This window comes from Pyxicephalus adspersus, chromosome 2 (genome assembly GCF_032062135.1).
Source record: "Pyxicephalus adspersus chromosome 2, UCB_Pads_2.0, whole genome shotgun sequence".
Classification (NCBI taxonomy): Eukaryota; Metazoa; Chordata; class Amphibia; order Anura; family Pyxicephalidae; genus Pyxicephalus; species Pyxicephalus adspersus.
The window spans coordinates 70,237,503-70,251,819 of record NC_092859.1 but is presented as its reverse complement, the minus strand read 5'-3'; the positions used below and the strand labels follow the sequence as shown (position 1 = coordinate 70,251,819).

The 14,317-nt window shown below is 35.8% G+C and overlaps 1 protein-coding gene across 1 annotated transcript in view; it reads left to right on the top strand.

The window, feature by feature from the left end:
* The window catches only part of AFAP1L1 (actin filament associated protein 1 like 1), a 53,676-nt gene that overhangs the window by 24,636 nt on the left and 14,723 nt on the right, over positions 1-14,317 (top strand). The window contains exons 2-5 of the mRNA XM_072400960.1: positions 9,173-9,301; positions 10,121-10,204; positions 11,638-11,826; positions 12,621-12,719. Of these exons, the coding sequence (XP_072257061.1) occupies positions 9,173-9,301; positions 10,121-10,204; positions 11,638-11,826; positions 12,621-12,719 (501 nt within the window). The remainder of the gene's footprint in view (positions 1-9,172; positions 9,302-10,120; positions 10,205-11,637; positions 11,827-12,620; positions 12,720-14,317) is intronic.

Here is a 14,317-nt window from a genome sequence, read left to right as displayed (position 1 = left end):
TAACATGCAATGTCCAGAGTATAATAAATAAATATGCCTCTCTATTTAAAATTACATTTTCAAGGATCTGATCATTCTGATTGTAAGCTCAGAATGTTCTTCAGCATGACCTCCTTTTTTAATTTTATACTTTATTATGAATAAACTATAGGTATTGATCTTTAAAGCTGCGTACACACTTCCAACTTTTATCGTTGGAAATGAACGACGGACGAACGATCGATTGGGCAAAAATCGTTCGTAAAAAAAGTAACTAACGACGCCGACGAACGAGGATAGTCGTTGGAAATGAACGACCGGACCGGCGGATCGGATTGGACGACGATCGTTGACCATCTATCGTGTGTACGGTCGTGTATGTACAGGATCGGTGCTATACGATCGTTCGCAGATATCGTGCAGGATCGTTCGTCGTTCGTTTACCAACGATAATAATTGGAAGTGTGTACGCAGCTTAACAAGTACAAAGTGCAGTAACCTATATCATATCTAATAGCTCATATCAGCTAATCTGATTGGCTGTGACTGGTTGTTCACTTTGTACACTGCTCACCAGGAGCGTTTAGAATTGGCCTAATAGATTTCTTTGACAGAAATAGGTATTGATCCTTATTGAATACATATGTTGCAAATTTATTTGTGCAAACCAATGAAGGATAGTTACACATGACTCATTTGAGGATCTCATTGTTCATGTAGTACATCTGCTCATTTTTGCCTATACCTAATAGGGAAGCTATGCTGTATATATATACATATAAATAGTATGTATGGCCTGCACTATGACACTCCAGACCTGCAAGCTATTTTATCTTTATGCTCAGGGTTCTGGCTATCTGTGACTATTAATCTGCTCCTCTGCAAACAAAGCACTTCAAAGAGAGTGTGTTTTCCCTGCAGAGTCATCTGATCTAACAGTAAAGCAAGTGAACTCTATGCCAGCAGGAAATGTTTAATCCATCCAGTGACTGCTGTGGCCCCATGCTGATGCCTAAACTCCATGAAACTGCTGTGCTCTTCCATGCTCTCAACACTGTGTCATATTGTTACTTTCTCTATGCAGCAAGGGTGATGATTGGAAAATCTCAGTAATCTTTTTTGCATATGGTACAGGTTCACGCATCATCCCTTTGAACATAAAATGTATATGGCATAGTTAGCTTTGATAATCCATATCTTCTTGGCAGGGAGAGATTTCATTGCAGGCAGGTTTGCTTTTGCACTGTGCAATAAACCAATTTGTATGTTTTACTGTCTGTGGTGACCACATTGACTTGGTTCCTGGGATGAAAGCCTTGAAGTTTAAAATTCAAATATAAAGAAAATGCAATCAGAGGTCTTCTATAAATATTCTGTATTTCAGAAACTAATGGAATATGTTTACTGTGGGTAATGTCCATTCATAGGTCAATAAATCTAAAATTAAAATTAGTTCAATATATTTATTTATTCACTGTCACCATCATTGTGCTTTACATACCTCATACAGAGAGTAGAGCAGTAATCCGCATATCTACCCACTACAGGCTACCCACAGAAAACCACAGAGGACACATATAAGACCACTCACCCTGCAAGGAGAGAAAGTATCATTAGCTGGCCTTTTTTTAAGAAATCTCTCATACAGATCAAAAGCTTCATACTGGATTACTGCACAAACCTTTAGAAATACGCACAGCAGCTTCCCAAAATTCAAAAATAGACATGCCTCTATTAATTACACTAGTTCAGACAGTCCAGAGCAGATCCTTTTTTTACCTTTTTATCATTACTCTCCAAGATCAGTTCAGATAAATCAGTTCAGTATGTTTTGTTTCTTCAGCATCTGTCAACTCCTGATAAATGGGGACCTGTTGATCCCCAGAAACCCGTTAGCTTTTGAATGTGAGTTGTTGCATGTCTGGAACTTTCAACCCTTAACACAAGTTGACCCAAAACATTTGTTAAGTTACATCCTTTGATCCCCTGATGGCTGCCTAAAAAGTAACTTTTTTCTATAACAGATACAGTAATAAATTAGAACTGTTACTAAAACCAATACAGTAATCCAATTCCATCCTGTCATTCTTCTTCTCTGCAGACCAGCATGCACGCCCAGCTAAGTGTTGCTTTTCATTTACCAATAGCACAGTTCTAGAATGTGTGAGTGGTCTGAATGTATATTTGTTCCACAGATATATGATTAAATAATTAAACCATGTTTAATGGTCTTTAAATATACTAATATACAATAAGTATTCTTATTTGTATTGATATCCACTTCTGGTAATTCCCTGTATAGCAGCAATAAGGATGCAGAGCCGGCATTAAGGTCCAGTTATGCAATGCACATGAGCTGTTGCAATGCACAGGACCTATTAGTTTTCTGCTATTCCTTTATTTCTAGTCAGTAGACTGGGTATAGATTTGGGCAAATAGAGTTACTGATGCTTTAGGGGTTTAGGATCTGGTTGTGGTGTTTTGTGTGGCTACCTACATGCAACAATTGGATACACAGATTGATAAATCCTTTGCCAAGTAAACAGGCTCCCTTGTTTGTATTTTAATTGTGTATTTAACATAATATTTTTTTAATATTTTTCCCTATAAAACTTAAATTGTCCGATGGGTCTATATGTTTTGTCACTTTTAGATAGTAGTTGAGTTTTGGCTGGCAGGTTAAAATGCATTAGCCATGTGTTTGGCACCCCCTGACTACTAGTGGCTCCTTTCCTCTTGCAATCATTCTTCCTCTTTTAGGAGGAGGGAGTGAACTTGTTCATTGATAAATCTGTGTGTCATTCTGGGAGAAATGTGCTGAGTTCTGCTGCAGTCACTGTTTCACTTGGCTAGTAGAATCTGGAAGGAAACAGACGTTCTTCATAGATAGATATACATTTGCTGCTGATGTGTTTACAGCAGGGGTAGGCAGGAAGGGCAGTGTTTGGAAGGTGGGGGTAAAATGTTCATTTACATCCAGCACAGTAGCAAATGTGCAAAGAGACCCAGAGTAGGTCATCCAGTAATGTCACCAATGGTCAGGCAAACAGAACTGACATTAAAAAAAATTGGACATGCGCATGTATGTGCCAATAATTTTACTAGGAATAAAAATGCTAACTATAATACATTTTTTTAGTTTTTTAGCAGGTGTTAGAGAACAAACTCACAAAGATAAAGAAAAAATAAAAGTTTAAAAAGTTATCCCTAATTTATATATTTATTTTTTATGATCTTCATGATTTCTCACCATATACAGTTTTTCTTAGGAATAGCTGTTACTGCTAGAATCTCAAGGAAAAAAATGATTCTATAATATAGATATATAGTATAGATTATGTGCATACATATATTCTTTAATGAGCTACAGAGGTACAGCACCAAGGGGATGTTTGTCCAGATCAAAGCCTTGCCAGTGTAATTTATTTACATCAAGCACATTGTAGTACAGACTATGGATTCCAGCGCAAGCAGTGAATTGATATTTAGAGATCTATTTACATTAGCATTTGGGTGTGGAAACAAAATTGAAGTGGATGGATTCAGGTGAGGATTGAAATATTTATAAAGAACGTTATAAAATACAGCAACTATGAGAATAAATGTTAGAGTCAAAGTATGTAGGGTATGTCATTGAGCCATTCGAATCTGTCATGCAGATCTCACAGTTTTCCCATAATGCTATGCAGTAGAGATCCTGACATTTAAATGAGGCTCCCATCAAGATGAATATATGTTAGTACACAGTTGTAGGTGACCATGTACTGCTCCTCTACCTGATTGTTTATACTCCCACCCTTAGTGCTGCCAGATATATGGCAATATAAAGATACACATGTACATAGATATATAATATAGATGCATATCAATATCTGGGGCAGTACCTATACGGAGGGGGACTATCCCTGTTGCAAACTAGTTTTAAATATACACATCTAGCTGGATCTATTTAGATTTTACACATTTTGTTACGTACATACAAACATTGAGTATAAATATTGCTAGGTGACATCCTAAGAAGTCCAGTTTGATAATTCCTGGTTGCTGCTGTTGCTATGCTACTCCTTGGCTTATGATCTGCACTGTTTCTTTTTGAGGAGACATCCACCTTTGAGTGATGTGTTAACACTTCTTTTAAACTGGTATGTGAATTGTAAATTGAGAAAATAAATCAGATACAGTGAATTTATTGCATTGATAGGTCTCAACTTTGTTTCCTGAGGAAGCGAGTTCTACCCATGAAACGCGTCGAAAGAAGACTCTGTTTAATCTATGCAAGACCATGTGTGATATGGAAAATGTTTTTAAATATGTGTTCACTTGTGTAAATCTTTTACTTGTATTTTAATTGTTCAAATAAAAGTTATATTTTTTTTGGTTTGTTTTATATGTGCCTAAAAAGTTCCTTAAATGTTTGGGAATTGAATATATTCTTTAATCAGTCAAGCAGTACACCAAGCAATGGTAATAGAAAAATGCAGCACCAGCAATAAAAACAGTAGTCAAAACAAGTAACAGATTATTTTATACAGTTGCTGTTGTCATCATGTTTACCTAAATAACTGTATATGTAGATATATTTATTAACTAATAAATACCTCTATTTCACCTGTATAGTTTATCATAGCAAAAGAGAACACAAATTAAAATGCAAGTCTCGGCCTTACTAGCAGGCTGACATTATAAACTCAAATACCATAGTTCCAGTAAGCCCTCATTTGAGGGACTGTCCATCACTTTATATCAAATACCTGTTACTCTTTAGTTATTTTTAGTCTGACCTCTTGGGCTGTTTCATTTGGCTATATACTCTGTACACTGTGTCCATATTTCCCATCCCATAAAGTTGTAAGTCAATATACTTGATATTGATCCTTTTAAGGGGTATGCAAGGGGTTTGCCTTTTCATCCAAAGTGGGAAAATCACCCAAGGGATCCATGGGAAATTCATAAGGAACCCATACCCATAGGCAACAATCATTTTACTTTAAATAATGACCTGAACTATTAATGCATATTTGTCATGCAGGAAACTTAGAGGCCTCCAATACTTCCAGTATGGCTTTTTCCCCTGAATACCTAAATATTACTGTTGTGTTTTTTTTTTTTTTGCTGTAGAATATGATATGACTATGTTTTGGACATAAAAAGTGCTGAATATAATGGCAGTCTGAATGCCAGTGATTGTTGCAGAAATGAATGTGGTCACATGACTTTCACAGTGCAAAAGGGAGACGGCAAATTCATAACATTCACAAAAAGAAAGAATGACAGAAAGAAAGAATGCTTGTGAGATAGACAATTATGAGAAGTTTGTGAGGAAGTCTAGATAGCAAGAATAAAAGAGGGAGTGTCGTGGGAAGGAAAAAGGTTTTCAGCACATGGATATGTCCAGGTGCCTGCCCCCTGCCCATAGCCGCCTCTCACTTTGCCTGTTGACTCTTTTTGGCCTTAATCCTCTTTTTTTCCCAGGATTGTTTGCTGGGCCTGCTGTGATCCCAGGCTCTGTTTGCATAGCAGCAGTGTCATTTGTTGATTATCACTCTCCAACCCTGCTAAAATGCTGAAGTGTGAAGATTACATAAAGCTTGTCTGTAGAATCTTTTCCAGGTGACTATTTTCACCACCCAACAGTCACAGTTGTCCATATACATTGTTTAATCTGATTACTGAGTAGGAGACCATCATTATGCAATTAATTTTTTTTCCTACTGGGCTACTTTGTGTATGTAACTTAGGTAGAAAGTGTCCACAGCTGCTGTGAATTTGGTACATCATTAAGAAAGAAAGAAATAGAAGACACCCACTGAATATTTCAAAACCCACATTGACTTTATTAAATCTACCATTCAAAAGCATAATTTCTACACGGCATATTTAAATATGCATTGTTGTCACTTTGCTTTTCTCTAGCAGCCATCCCTGGTTGCACAAATGTTCCATATATTTAAATAGTATCCACTTTGATTTGTGCAGACCTGTTACTTATTGTGTCATTGTTAGTTCATGCTGGCATGATCAAAGCTCAATGAAAATTATGGAATTATGAGAATTCATGTTTTTTATGTGGCTGTACATGTCCTGTATGAATTAATTTACATTAATTATGAATTAATTAATACTGTACAATAATGTGTGTTTATTCTATTTCTTCTATATTTTATAATGTACCTGCCGGTATTTTTGGATATTAATGTTTCTGGCTTTGGGCTTGAAAACACACACTGGCACTGGTAAACACCAGCAAGCAAAAATATTTGGTTTCAATTAATTGTACCCATGCCCCATGATTTACATATGACATATGGTTGTACAAAGTTGGTAAGGAGAAGTTTATATTCAGGTGTAATGTGTATTGCCTTAATTTTAAAGGCTCCTAGGAAGTAAGGAATGGAAGGAAGAAAACGGCAGCCTCCAGTTTGGAAATTTAGAGTGTGCAACTACGTACCCCTATTCCTCTCCAATCAACAGAGAGGCATTAGTTGTGTATGGGTGCTCTGCCTTTCCATGTGGAAAGTTTGTATTTGCAGACAGTGCACCTCAGGATCATGCGGGTTGCTCAAGAGACCAACTTTCAGACCTACAGTTGGGGTTCCAACAGCTGTGGTTAGGTACCATTGTGTGCACATGGTTGTGATGGATCATGGCCTGGTTCCCAAAAGTTTTTGGAGTGCTTTGGAGAAAGAACTGCTCAGCGGCCATGAGCAATGCAAACATGTTTACCTGCACTTTGGTTTGCGACTCCTGGGTTCACAGCAGCGGTTTGTTATGCCGCCAACTGTACAGTTTTCCACCGCAGGTATGAAAGGGCCCTGCAAGGTATTGCTTTTCAGGTTCTACTGTCAATTTGATAAGAGTGTTAACAGGTTTACTTTAAAGACTGTGGACCTTTGTGCTCCCACAGTTTTTAGTTTTTCATTACCCTGTCTGCTGTCTCCCTACCCTGTATCGCAATCCTTGCTGTATCATGTTGTAACTGTTTTACTTCCTCTAATACCACCTTTTCTTCCTTTCTGTAAAATTCCACATCAAGGTGTAAATAACCATGACAGGGAAGAGGATATTAGACACTTCCTTAGATAATCCAATATAAACAGACTTAGTTGCTATACAAAATATGCTATAGAAATCCTAAACAGGATAAACATGTCATGAATTACACAATGCTAATACATCATAAGACTATAGACACAGCTGCTGAACACTCTATATGACAACCTCCCCCCAGGGAAGCTTGTTAGAGGGGTCATATACATAAGTATGAATATATGAATAAATAGGGCCATCCTAACTATAGTTTTTAACTGAATTAAAATTGCTTTTGCCACCCTCACCCCCATTAAAAAATATATGGAATGTCAAAAAAGTCTCATTATACATAGATTATATTTTGGGATGCATTTTTGCACAGTTTTTGGCTGTTTTGTTACTTCTTTTATATAGCTCATATGCAACTCGGTTATCAATTTGAAACAGAAGCACTATAAGACTATATGTTACCATTTTTACCATAGTCCTCCCTTATGCCACTTAGCTGTTTTTTATATATAGCCTGAATTCCCCTTTATTATCATTTTTACATTGTCTATATGCATTATACATACAATTTTTATTTAGCCTATAAAACCCTTCTTTACTGTTTTTATAACCTGTAGGTCCCATTCATTACCAATTCTATTAGCCTGTATGCAATTATGTTATTATTTCTATAAAACCCATATTGCTGCTTTGTTAGCATTTTTATTTTATATATATATATATATATATATATATAATATTTTATAATATATTGTTTTACATTTATATTATTTTGTCTCAATTTCTAAACATCAATGATTTCTAAAGTCTGTATCTAACTTTGTTACCATTTTTACATAAACAGTATGCCATTTTTTTTACATTTGCTATATGACCCATATGCTTCCTTATAATGGGGTATAATTTTATGTAATGTGTTTACCTTTTGTTGCACCCATTTATACAGGTATGTGAATCTGATAGCATTAATTCAGAGGGAGGTTAAAGATATAAAACATTGCCAGATGTAAAAAATATGCAGACAGTTACCTCTTTGTACCTAGATGGTTTGTAAGTAGTCTACCCCATGATTGTATTATTAGTCATACCATGACCTGCGCCTTAATGTTCAGACTCTGTAAACAGCTGAGATAAAGCAAACAGCCATTCCCTGTCTCTGCATTACTTCTCCAGTACTTAAGACACACTATTCACATTGCATACATTACACACATTCCACCTGCCACTTTGTGTTCTCAAGATACATCCAGATCTTCTAAGTGCTAATGTTTACTTTTTTCTGCAGTTCTGGATTTCAGTACAGAATATGTTCCTCGCTATAATCTTTTATAGTTCCTACACTAATAAGATTAACCTTTGACACCTATTTTGGAAGTATTTAAGAGGTACATACATCTATTAGTTCTTTGCAGCAAACACTGTAATTTAAATTATTATTTACAATTTGCACCCTTCAACTATTGTTATCCACTATCCAACTTTAAGATTTAGGATCTGTAATCCATCACTTCTAACATTTTCCAATGACTCTTTCATTTCAAATGGTCTACCATGGTATTTAAATACCTGGGCATTATTAACCCCAACCTAAGGTCTTTCAAGCAATTGTTCCACTTTCCTCACTGTCTGTTTTATTCAGTATGGAAAACTCTGTTTTGGGTGGTAAAGTTCTGCATTCAGTGATAACACACATCCCTTTTATTAGGATCTGCATAGTGCTAAGTAAGGATTTTTCCATGAATATGTTACAATGATAAATTATATATTTGTATCAAAAATATAGTTTCCTTATTAAACAGTTATACAGAACAATCAGAAAACCTTTCAACAATGTCTTGGCAAATCAATGTCAGAAAAAATGGCCTGAAAAGTCTCATTTTGTGAGGAACCCCTTAGACCTCCATTTGGTATTATGGATGGGATTAGGGATGTGGCCTTGCAAAAATGAACAGGATGGCAAAATCTAATTGCCAGTATGGAAGAAACCTACTCAAAAAGCTCATAGCATCTTTGTGTTTCGTTTCAGGTTAGGTGCCCTTTAACAGCTGAATGCTGTCAATGGTGGCTTCAAATAACATTACTGCATTTTGAGTTACTATGTTTGCCTATAAAACAGATATCATATAAGCTAATACATTGATTGTTTTTGCTCCAGTTCTAGACCAGCTGTTGCCAGAATTGAATGTATTGCTAAAGCTTCTGGATCATGAATTCCTCAGTGCCACCACCAGAGAGAAACAAAGTGCGGTATGCAGCATCCTGCGCCAGCTACAGCCTCCCCCTGGTATGAATGATTCTATATCCCTTATTAGATGTATGTGATTTGTTACATAAAAAACAGTATTTACAAATGCAGCTCACATGGGCATTTTTGCTTTTTTCTATCAGGAAGTAGACTTCTATTTAAAATTTCCTAACCCAAAAGATAAACACAGAGTAATAAAAATACTTTTCATGGAGATAAAGGTGGCCTGAAACATCCCTGCTGTAAATGAGTATCAGGAAAGTGTCAGAATTCCTTCACTCTGTTTGTTCCAGGTCAGTGAATTAGGAAGAAATTAAGTTCAGAAGACTGACAGCAAAGAAACAAGCATTTTCAAAGGATGAGCTTAGTGATGGCAGCCTTCATAATTCACTAATGATAGGCATAGATTGTGAGGTTCTACAAGGTGTCTTTAAAGAAGGTAGTTATCCCAGGTGTACCCAAAATATTCTTTGTATGATAGATTTCTTTAAAGAGGAACTAAACTCTGGAAGTTCATGTAACTAGTCACCAGATTTTCCTCTGGTCTCCTTACAGCTGATCTTTCCCAATTGCTCACTCACCATGCCTTGTTCTGCATGGTGTCCATATGTTGAGGTACAGGGCAAGGCTTCCTCATTTTTCAATGCGGTAGATATTACACAAATATACAGCAATGGGTCCATAGACACGAGTCCAAAAAAAGGAAGTACACTGTTATTTTTTGGGAGGGATTTCAGATAAAGAAAACATTTTCCAGGTGCTATTTTACCATCAAAAATAACATTTTTAAACATTCCCCACAAAATTGCAAATCTTCACGTTAATATTATTTGTTCCTTTTTTTTTTTTACTCTGCAGGAGATGACTTGGATTTCCAGTATATGAACACTGCTGCTTATCACAATGGCACCAGCTTTGTGGAGTCACTCTTTGAGGAGTTTGGTATGTTTTGTCTTTGTTGATTAGGCCAATAAACAATTCAGATGTCTGTTTACATTGTTAAAAACAAGTTTATGATGGCTGTAAAATGAGCAAGAGAAGTTAGGTGTTTTAAGAGTTCTTTTACTCTAAAGTTTTCTACAGACTGTAGATTTTGGTCACCCAGGGTGATTGTTTGTTTCTCAAGTAAAATCTAGCTTGAGTATAGCTATCCTCCAAAATTCTTGTCCACCATATAATCCGCCATGCTGCATGACTAAACAACAGACACTAATGACTTTCTGTTTACTCTGCTCCCCATAGGACAGTGCTCTGTACAGTACTTGTTTGTTTCTACTGCTGCTGGAAGTGATCACTAGTAATACCACTACTACCGTACCATCAAGGATAGGACCATATTGACCTATGTCATTCATAGAAATATGTTGATTTTTTAAAGATAATTTGAAATTTAGTTACGTACTATATCTGTTTAAATTACACCTTTTTGTAGCTTTAAATTCGACCATTCTAACCCCCTACCACTCTAACCAAAAAAAAATCTGTGAATTTATTTTTATTACAGTGTATTATGGAAAATTCACAATTGCCGTACCACCTTTTTTTTTAAACATTATGTATCCATATGTTGCCTGTTAATGTTCGTTCAGTATAACTTTTTTAGCAGGAAAACACCACAATATATTACAGGATATTGTATGGCAATGTTTGTGGTCATATAACATACCGATTGGAATAATTTTTGTTTATGGGATAGGAAAGCTGAACCAGGAAAACAGATGGAACCTCCAAATCTACTACATGGGGGGTAGGATAGCTATTGTTCACTGCAAAGAATTAAAGGATATGCTTACCCAAAACTAATATTTCATATTTAAATTACTTATACCAAGTCAAACCATATAAGGGAATTAAATTAATTAACTCTAAATGATTACATGACCTGCTAGTTTATGTTTTGTTTTAGATAATCTACCAGTAAGATTTTATCTTCAAGCATATGTAGGCTAGAGAACAAAAATATATTGTATTTCAGATTATTCTTATAAGTTCTTATGAACTCTTATAAGTTCCTATGTGTAGTGAGTCCATTTGATTTTTTACATATTATCCTTCTATCTCTCCTAGCTCATTTCAGGAGAGGCATTGTTACTAAACTGAGAAACATGTTCCTATTTTAAAAACTTTACACATTTGCTACCCAACACAATTTTGCCTTAGTTACAATTGGTAACCTCAGCAGCCTTATTGTGTGAGTCATCTCATTAAATTTTATAGAAACCTTGTGATTTGTATTTGGTCATGGATTCTATGAAGTGGTATGGGATGTCTTCAGGGCTGGCATTAGCCCAGTGGTTATAAACAATATGTTGTTAGCAATTAATGAAGCCATTTGCGAGGCACTTATTGTTCAAATTCCGGGATTTGTTCTTTAGATTGTGACCTGCAGGAATTACGGGACATGCAAGATGAATACAAAGACACAGAAAGCCAGTCTTCTCCACCTCCACCAGCACCTTGTGCTCCTCCACCGCCATTGCCTACTACTCCCCCACCCGAAGATTACTATGAGGAGGCTGTTCCACTCGGTCCAGGAAAGTTCCCCGAGTATATAACGTCTCGCAGTAAGCATTGTTTAGCTTTTCCCCTTTTTTTTTTTACCTATAGCTTGGTCTACTTTCAAATTTAATTGAATGAATATCGGTTACTTACAGTAGGCATTTACCTATTTTAAAGCTGGCTGGAATGTAGTTGGAAATTTCATCTAGAGCTGATCATATCTGACCTTACACATGTGTCCAGTCTACAAGGTTCATATCAGGAAAAATTATTGGCTGAATAAACTGAAAGATGCGAACTGTGGATGAGCTCTTTACTGTTGCTAATATTGAGTTTTAATAGGACCCTGCATAAATTATGCCTTTACTCCATTTTCCCAGATCTTTGTGGTTGTCAGTTACTGTTTTTGGAAAGAGGTCAGAAAAAGCCATCTTATTAATATTAATATTAATTTTTTTAGTACTGGCGTACTATTAAAATGTTCTTATGGTTCTTATGGCACTAGATCATCTTAGATTGATGAAAGAGAACTCCACTTGGTAGTGGTTGGTGAATGTTTCAGGATAAGTATAACTTTAAACTTCATGGTAAATAATTTTCCCATCTAAGCCAAGGGAATCATCTGGCATACAAAGTGCAGACAGTGTGAGACAGAGCTGTTGGGACTGTGGAAACAGGTGGTGCATGGGATATTTACACTTGTGCTTCACTTATCACCCATCAACCAAATACACTTGTGGAGTTTTCCTGTTAACATTTGAACAAAATGTGTGTGTTTTTATTAGAATATGATGAGTGATTTGCGTAATGCCAATTTATTTCCATTGCTTATTTTTTCTGAATTTCCCACTTTACACAGATAGTTCCAGTCCTCCCAATTCCATAGAAGATGGATATTATGAAGAAGCAGATAATAATTACCCGCTTACCCACATAAATGGGGAGCAGAAACATTCGTGTAAGTGACCTTGCATATAAATGCAGTTTTTGATCTTGGTCATTCTTTTTTTTCCGCTTCTGTTGTCTGTTAGAAAATTAATGCTTTTTATGTTCAAATCAAAATGAATCAAAATCAGATAAACCAACAGGTATTTCTCATCTATATTACTGCCTTGTTAACCACAGGTTTCTCTGTTACCTCTTTAAGTTATTTGCACAGCCCCTCCGTATTTTCCCTTGCCTCTGTGGCTTAGCACTACCAGTTATATGTGAATATGTCTCACAAGAAAGGTTTGGGACTTTTGTCACATATAAGTGGGACACCTACTCCACTGACCTCTGTTAAACAGAATTGCAGGTCATAGTAATGGCACAAAGATCAGTATAGGTCTTTAAGGGACATATAAATCAATGTGTATGAATTTTCCCACAGCCACTAATCAATTGAACTCTAGGAGTAAGTCTGATACTAGCGGATGGCTGGAAATTACTTAAGTTAGTAAGAACAAATTATTATCTAAAGCGTGAACATTTAGCCTAAACTTTTTGCTCTGTTTAGACCATACTGTTTCACTGCTCAAGCCAGAAATTTTTTTGAACCGGGTGGGAAGAAATTGTAGGTGGGTGGCAGCCCCTGTACTGTGACCAAACTCTTAAGTAACCACCCAAAAACAGGCAGCTAAAAGGGCCTGGGGAGAACCCTGTGTTTGGTATAAAATAAATGGAGGAGACAAAAGAAAAAGGTTTCCGGCTCAGAGATAGGATTTAAATAATAATTATGTATTGATACACTCCAGTTTCCTAATTTTTCTTAATTTGAAGCACATCACTACCTACCCTAACAGGTACAATTCTTTACCACTGAACTAATATCAAATTAGTGTAATAGGATATCTATTTCATGGTAATCATCAATGATGACACCTTACCTTAATCCCTGCTAGCATACGCCTTGACTAATCAATGATATGTTAACATAATTTTTCTATATATACATATTCAACCTTCTAAAGTGTAACATCTTGACACAGTATTACAACAAATATTTTTTGTTTCATTTTATGTGCCTAATATACTTCAAATATTGCATTAACCCTGTACTTGGTACTATTGTACGTAATATACTTTAAATATTGCTGTAATAACCTTTTAATCATGCTCTGTACTTATTTTTTGTTCATATTTTTTGCACTTATTAATAGACTGTATAGTCAAACCCCTGAGAAAGCCCATACTGGCTTCATATCATTGATATGGTTAGAACATCTATGTCTAGTACCAAACATCCCAGTCCTATGGCTATACAACTCAAATGTAAATTGTGTAATTATGTATGAAACTGGAGTGTATCAATACATATTTTTTTTTTTAATAATTGTAATTTTTATTGAGTTTTCATATAATAAATAACATAACAACATATAAAAAAGCAAAGTGCGGGTCGAAACATACAATAAAACTGTAACAATATAATTTTAACCGCAGTAGGTAGCATATAAATAACTCCAATAAGATTACAGCATACAGAGGTTCTATGGGATAGAGGGGAAGAGCAAGAATGACATAATTAATTTTTAAACGTTATCTCTGAGCCAGAAAGCCCTTTCGTCTCCTCCA